This window comes from Tachypleus tridentatus, chromosome 5 (assembly GCF_004210375.1).
Source record: "Tachypleus tridentatus isolate NWPU-2018 chromosome 5, ASM421037v1, whole genome shotgun sequence".
Taxonomy (NCBI): domain Eukaryota; kingdom Metazoa; phylum Arthropoda; class Merostomata; order Xiphosura; family Limulidae; genus Tachypleus; species Tachypleus tridentatus.
The window spans coordinates 51910345-51918530 of NC_134829.1; the positions used below are offsets into that span (position 1 = coordinate 51910345).

General features: G+C 35.9%; 1 protein-coding gene across 3 annotated transcripts; it reads left to right on the top strand.

Annotated features, from left to right (window-relative positions):
- The first annotated feature begins 1065 nt into the window (after positions 1–1065).
- Positions 1066–7737, top strand: LOC143251168 (high-affinity lysophosphatidic acid receptor-like). Of its 3 annotated transcripts, none has more exons than XR_013028526.1 (3): positions 1066–1252; positions 4747–6028; positions 7298–7737. XR_013028526.1 is itself a non-coding variant. In XM_076502570.1 (2 exons), the coding sequence occupies exon 2, from the start codon at positions 4822–4824 to the stop codon at positions 5929–5931; it is 1110 nt and encodes a 369-aa protein (XP_076358685.1). In that variant the 5' UTR covers positions 1066–1252; positions 4747–4821; the 3' UTR covers positions 5932–7737. The 3 variants fall into 3 exon arrangements, 1 of the variants encoding a protein (XP_076358685.1); XR_013028527.1 differs by having other exon boundaries at positions 4747–6024; XM_076502570.1 differs by having other exon boundaries at positions 4747–7737.
- Positions 7738–8186: the final 449 nt, after the last annotated feature.

Sequence of the window (8186 nt, forward strand, 5' to 3'; positions counted from 1 at the left end):
AGAAAAATACAGAAATAGACTACACGTCGCAAGTTGTTTGACAAAATCAAATGTGCACTTTTGTGTGTGGGGGAAATCTAGTGGGAATTTTGATCTTTTCATGTTTCTTCAGGGGACCGTATGGTCACCATGACAACCAAGTTTGATGGAGGTTGGTCAAATAGTGTAGGAAGAGTTAGCGGACAAACACACAACGTAAGTCGTTTGTATATGATAAATAAAAAGGAGAAAGTAAACAATAAAATACAACAACTGGAACGCCCCCGTCTTTTCTTCATTGTACCACATCTATAGTTCGTATATTTAATAATTCGTATTAAATATTAACTCTATAAAACCAAATAACGCCGCGCTCACACACACATCCAAGACTGATAGATGGCACCATAGTAGTATTGTTCTGTATTTCCTACGCAAAGTCTTAAAAATAACATTCGTAGGAACAGGTTCCCCCACATCTGCGAATAAATATTATCTTGGCTGCCATCATCACCTAATTCGAACCCTTGTGACATATTTTTACGTGGATATTCAAACGTAACCTAGACACTATAAAGGTTCCTGATGATGGAATAACTTGGAAAAAATTGCCGTTAAATAAGTCAAAGTGTTGTTCACAATGACAAATTACAGTATATGACAGCAACGAAGGCATGTGTCACTCGGAGTCCATTGAACCTTGCACGTGAAAAGTGCAAGGTTAGAAAACTGTTGAGCCGATCACGCAGGTTTATCAGAAAAGACAATGCAGGACGTATACATATATATAAAAACACCCTATATATTATTATATATTATACGTTTAAATAATTATATAAAATATAACAAACTGTAGTCAGGAATTCATCATCTTAGGTAACGATATTAAACTGAATTATAACGTGTAATATACATATAATTTAGTGTTTGAATATATTTTGAAGTACTTACAATAAGCAAATCAGAGAAACTATTAACTTAATTTGAATTAAACGACTGATGAACCCAAAAGAGTGTTCGATAATTAAATGACTGTAATTGATTGTAATCTATATAATATTTCTTTCTGTGGTGACGTCAGCCGTTGTTCATGAGACACACGTGTTGAACTGCTACATAAGCGCTACAGAAGTACAGGTACAAAGTTCAGGTGTTGCAGTAAGTCTTGTAATCAGGAGAACACGGAGACTTCTAGAGCACCATAATTACAACCATCACTTACAGCTCATGCGTCGTAGTTCAGTATTTCTGTTATTAATTTTCCTTCTTGGAGGTAGGTGTTGAAGATTATTATTATTTTCATCTTAAGCTAACACAAGAGCGCCAAGTTATTTTTGATCCGATATGTTAGAATATTCTAAATTCAAGTTTAGTATTTGATTTCAGTGTTGTTGTTTTTAGGTAAACACACACGTATGTAGGATTCGAGGCTGTGTTATTTCATTTATCTAGTTAAAACACAGAGATAACAGCCAGATAATCTGGATATCGCCATATATAGCAAATAATTTGTGATTTAATACGAAGTTTAGTGATTCAGCTTCTAGTGGCCTGCTGATGTGTCTGCGGATTTACAACAACAGGAACCAGGTTTCAATACCCGTACTGGCAAACACAGACAACTTATTGTGTAACGTTGTACTTAACTTTGAACAAACGCACAAATTAGTAATTCACTTCACCAAAGTTTGTTGATAAACCTGATACGTTATACACCACCATAAAGTTAAACTTACGCTGTCATAACCTGTAGATCGCCCTCTAGAGGAATATTTCGTAGATAAGTAATAACCGTTATCATTCAAACGAATGGTACATGCAAGGTATTTTTGCTCTTATAACTGTAAATCTCGTTTACTTAAAACTAGTCTTAGAACCAAGAATTACACTAACTAATCGTTTGCTCATGAATTTAAACATATCTTGACACACGTTCAAAAAAGTATGCCTTACTATTATTCTGCGACACCTAGTGAAAAGATCAGAGCAGCTTATGGTTGCTGTGTATGCTTTTTGATACAATTTAAAGCGACTGTCTCTTTTCTTTTTCTTTAAAGATAAGTTCTAAAATGTGGACAAACGTATCCTGCTGCAGAAGGCAACGTTAATGATAACCCAACGAGTAGCAATATTATAGCGTAACATTGCTACCAGGTGGCCAGCTATTTTATTACTTATCATAAAGCTCTCAGCATATACATGTTTGATTTGATCGACTCTTGACATGCAAACAGCGCAAATATAATTCGTTGTTTAATAACATATAAATTACACCATTCGAAACGTTACTTCTGTTTTTTTGTACCAGGTGGTGCTTTGTTTTTTATTATATTTGCATCTTAACATTTAAGGCTCGGCATGGCAGGGTGGTTAAGGTGCTCGACTCGTAATATTAGGATCGCGGGTTCGAGTCCCCATCGCACCAAACTTGTTCGACCTTTCAGCCGTTTGGTCCTTTATAATAAGACGGTCAATCCCACTATTTGCTGGTGAAAGAGTAGCTTAAGAGTTAGCGGTGGGTGGTGATGGCTAGCTACCTTCCCTCTAGTCTTACGCTGTTAAATTAGGGATGGCTAGAGCAGATAGTCCTCGTGTAGCTTTGAGCGAAATTTAAAAAAAAGAAAACTTCATGTTTATCTACTGCGTTTATGTAAACATATGTTTTTAGGGCTAGAAAAGCATTGACTGCATTATTCGTTGTCCAGTATGTCTGAATACTATTTACATTAACCTGTAAAAAGATTGAAATAGAATACTGAAAACTTATTAATCTCTACCTTTTAAACCGTTTTATGCTATATTTATTTTCGGAGTCATATTGTAACCATCATAAATGATTGACTTTACAATGTGCCTTATTTCCTAATCATCAGCGAACACGGGAATTATCAGTTGGTAATGAGTTAAACTGGGTTGAAAATAATGATTAATACTGAGGGAGAATTTTCTTGTTAAGTATGGAATGTTTTATACTTACAGGTGTATCACGATTAATTTGTGAATGTATTAATTTAACTTCCAGTATGTTTACATATTATACAAAAACTTCCATTGGTAGTCCGAAGTTAGTATAAAGCTTACGTGAGTGAATGTTTCGAACTGAGGTATTTTCAACCTGAATGAAAGATTCATATGTTTGTACTTTTTAATTTCAAGCAAAGCTACACGAGAGCTATCTGCGTTAGCCGTCCCTAATTTTGCAGTGTAAGACCGAAGGGAAGACAGCTAGTTATCACCGCCAACTCATGGATTACTATTTTACTAATGAATATTGGGTTTGACCGTCACATTAAAATGCCCCCAAGGCTGAAATGGCGAGCATGTTTGGTGTAACGGGGATTTGAACCTGCGACCCTCAGATTACGAGTCGAGCGCCTTAACCACCTGGCCAAGTCAAGGAACACACCATCCATAAGTTTCTCTGATATTATTCCGCTTGAAGACAATAAAATGGACGTTTCTGATGACAAGTTTGCATGGAAACGATTAAACTTTGTATATATGTTGGTCAACTTTTCTTTAAGACGTTTGATATTTTTAAAAGACGCCTGGCAGGGTCTTAGGATTAGAGCACTCCACTCACAGTCACGGTTTCGAATAACATCCCCGAACATACTCGCCTTTACAACCGTGAGAGCATTGGTAACGAGTAGCTCAAGAGCTGGTGGTGGTGATACCAACTAGCTGTCATTTCTCTAGTTTAGTGGTTCCCAACCTTTTTTATGCCTCCCACTACTAAAAATGTTTAATATGTTCTCGCACCCCTCACAGTAATTATTTATTTAAGAATAAAGGTGAAGGTGGCCAAAACAAATGTAATCACGCACCTGCTGGAACGCTATCTCGCACCCCTCGTTGGGAACCACTGTTCTAGTTCATTGTTTCAAAATTAAGGATGGCTGGAAAAAAAAGCTATCGAGTAGCTTTGAGTAAAATAAAAAACAACATACAAACAAGTTTTTAAAAGGAAACAGAGCAACAGAATTAGATGCTATCTATTAGTCCAAGTTTTGATAATTTTTACTAAAATCGTAGCCTCCAATGATACAAAGGTAAATCTGTCAGCTCATAAACACTAAAAAGCGGATTTTGATACCCGTGATGGGTACCGTACAGATAGTCCACTGTGTTGCTTTGTGGTTAATTGCAAATGAACAAATTAAAATCTTATATAAATGAAATATATCCTATATAAACAAATAACATTTCACTCACCTTCGAAATATTATCATAAATTTTTCTGGTATCTTTTGCTTTTCCTTCGAAGTTATTCCACTTCAGAATACTTATAATCTCTTTTTCGGCTAGTCTGTTTTGTTTGTTTGTTTTTGAATTTCGCACAAAGCTACTCAAGGGCTATCTGTGCTACCCGTCCCAATTTAGAAGTGTAAGACTAGAGGGAAGGCAGCTAGTTATCACCACCCACCGCCAACTCTTGGGCTAGTTTTTTACCAACGAATAGTGGGATTGACTGTCACATTATAACGCTCCCACGGCTGAAAGGGCGAGCATGTTTAACGCGACGAGGATGCGAACCCACGACCCTCAGATTACGAGTCGCACGCCTTAACACGCTTGGCCATGCCGGGCCGTTTCGGCTAGTCTTTGTCAACATAGTTTATGTACTTTATAACTCAGTCTTTCGAAGAAGTGTTGTTTGTTATTCAAAATATATTAAAAAAATACTGAAATAATTGTGATTGTTTTATTTACGCTGTAAAGGGATAATTTTGAAATATAATTTAAGCTCTTATTTCACATTTTCAGAAATGATTTCACCAATGATTCAGTTTCTTAAGAGATAAAACAAAGAATCTAAGCCCAACTTCAACAAAACTGAAGATGTTATCAAAAAGTTTGTCGTCAGCTATTTCCAACATCACAGAATCAGACGTACATTTTGAAGGTGACTTCACTGTCGAGCAGCGAATATTTTTTAGTGGAATGTTTATTTTCATCATCTTCGTCAGCATACCGGGAAACAGTATCGTATGTTTTATCGTCTACCAAAGCCCACCCATGAGGTCAGCCATCAACTTTCTACTGGCCACCATGGCTTTCTGTGATATGTTGACAGGCGCGCTAATAATTCCGTGTGACCTGGCAACGTTGCTGATTAACCGATGGCCATTTGGTTCAACGTTTTGTTGCGTTCACGGATTCTTGCAGTCTTTATTGATGATAGAAAGTGTGACAGTTTTACTTCTCATTAGTATTGATCGTTTTATGATCATTGTTCAAAAACGTGACAAACTGAACACGAGACATGCTAGTTTCCTTCTTCTTGTTTCTTGGATATACTCGTTGCTGGCCAGTTTCCCGCCTCTAGTTGGAGGGTCTCGTTACGTGTACAACAGCGGTCAAACTCACTGCCGTCTTGGGCCTGTTCTTTCTCTAGTAGATACGTTTTATATGTATATCCATTTTTGTACATTTTACCTTATTCCTTTCGTTTCCATGACTTTCTCTTATGTTTACATTCTTAATACAGTTCGCCGTACAGCTATTAGGATCGGAAATCAACCAGGAAACTCATCTATACTGACAGCCAACGGAAGTGTGAAACGTTACTCTATAACTACCGCCAGAAGGCCACAACATCTAAGAATTGATCTTCGATTTAAAACTAGAACTTTTACCACCATATTAATTTTATTCATCGGCTTTTTCATTTGTCGCACCCCTTTCTCATTAGCCACTTTCACCTGGAGCTATAAAAACATCACACCCTCTTATGATTATCTCTACGTAGTGTGGTTTTTGTACATCAACACCATTCTCAATCCAGTTATTTATGCCTGGAAGATCAAAAAGTTTCGCGAAGCATGTTGGGATATTTTCCCCAATTGTTGGCGCTATCTGCCTGGAATTCCTAAACGTGCAAGGAGACGTGTTAACCCTAGTGCTATCTACAGAATTCATACCAGCAGAATGAACAAATCGTCTGTTTAAAATCATGGATGTATACTTACTGGAGTGACTTGAACAACTTAGAATCTTTTAAACTCCATCCATTCCATTGAAATTGATACTTCTTTCTTAACAGTTAGTAAGTTCAAATATTTTAGAAACTACATCTTAGGCGATTTTTCACAATACTTCAACTGAACAATAATTTCATCAGCCTTACACACGCTTCTTTAACGAAATGGTTAGCAGTTAACAACAATAAACAACAAATTAGCTCACTAAAATACGACACATAAACAAAATATTTGTGTTTAGAAGATTCTGTCACACAAAACTAAAACTTACTTCCACTTTATGTGCATTATTCACAACATTTTAGTTTATTTAAAACACTTCATAGTTTGTTTTAAATTTCATGCACGAGGGCTATCTGCACCAGCCGCCCCTAATTTTGCAGTGTAGGACCAGAGAGAAGACAGCTAATGATCACCACCCACCGCCAACTCTTGGGTTACTCTTTTACCAACCAATAGTGTGATTGGCCGTAACTTAATAACGCTCCCACAGTTGAAAGGGCGAGCATATTTGGTGTGACTGGGATTCGAACCTGTCACCCTCGGATTAAGAGTCGAGCGCCTTAACCACCTGGCCATGCCGGGCCACACTTCATAGCGAAGCATAGAGAAAATTTAGGTTAAAAATGCAGTGTTTGTACATAAAAGCCGAAACTGTTCAACCTGAGCTATGAATTTAAATTGCGAAAGCACTTTATTATTTTTTATAGTAAATGATTTTTTTTATTTTATTTATTGTGAAACTTGTATATTTTTCAAATATAAAATACGATTTGAAGAAATTCATGTTTCCGAGGGATGATAACCTTTCAATAGGTAACACTGTAAAATAATGTGTTTTGTTTCTTGAACACTTGTTTGATCTGAATAAGCTAGATTAAGAATGTAGTGTTCAAAAGTATCATAGGCCTAATACCAGTATAACAAATTATAATTATGTATCGTATCAAAAGTATCATAGGCTTAATACAAGTATGACAAATTATAATTATGTATCATAAGTATCATAGGCTTAATACCAGTGTAACAAATTATAATTATGTATCATAAGTATCAAAAGTATCATAGGTCTAATGCCAGTATAACAAATTATAATTATGTATCATAAGTATCAAAAGTATCACAGGCCTAATACCAGTATAACAAATTATAATTACGTATCATAAATATCAAAAGTATCACAGGCCTTATACCAGTATAACAAATTATAATTATGTATGATAAGTATCAAAAGTATCACAGGCCTAATACCAGTATAACAAATTATAATTATGCTTCGTAAATTTGCAAAAGGCATTTACAGCGTAACGAGCAGATAATTTATTCTCTTATAGATTGTTTAGGCAGAGTATCCATGATGAAACTTTGTAGAACGCACAGCAACAGAAGACGAAAAGCAGGAGACTTTCGAAACGTCGTCCTCCACACTTGTGTCTTTACATCTCCACAACAGGCAGTTGCCGTCCATTTTACAAAGTTTCATAATTTATTCTCATTTTAAATCATCGCTGCGCAACTAATATGTGTATTAGCTGTCTACGTTGAACAAACAAAGATATATATATTGACACAGGGAGAAATAAAAGATATGCTGACATAGTGTGGCGATAAAGTAGTGCTTCCACAGTTGCATAAACAAAATTTATAAATTATATATATATATATATATATATATATACATGTATATACTGCTGAGAATGTCGTTCAAGTAATTATTTGTATATAAAAATATGCACGTGACTATCTTTATGTTTATTTCTCTTTGTAAATGTTATGCGAGTTGAGAAATAAAGATTTATAAGTATTTAAAAAATGAAGTACATCATTTTCACTGAAACCAGTATGTGTTCAAATGAAATCGGAACCGTAGACGGGGAGGGAATCTGGGATAAGCCCCCAAATATCTCATGTTCCGACAGAAAAAGGAGAGAGAGAGAGAGTGAGGGAAAGAGAGCAAACACAATTTTTTTTTCTGAAGCGTACGTGCCATTCGTTACTGAAAATAATGTTGTAGTTTTATAACGGGCTTTGCCATTGAAATTGTTAAAAATTAGAGTTCATTTTTTTCAGAAAAGTTTTTGTTTTTAATTTTGCACAAAGCTACTAGAGGGCTACCTGTGCTAGCCGTCCCTAATTTAGCAGTGTAAGACTAGAGGGAAGGCAACTAGTCATCACCACCCACCGCCAACTCTTTGGCTACTCTTTTACCAACGAATAGTGGGA

Excerpts from the sequence above, each read along its gene's own strand:
- LOC143251168 (XM_076502570.1), top strand. The coding sequence starts at position 4,822 with ATGTTATCAAAAAGTTTGTCGTCAGCTATTTCCAACATCACAGAATCA.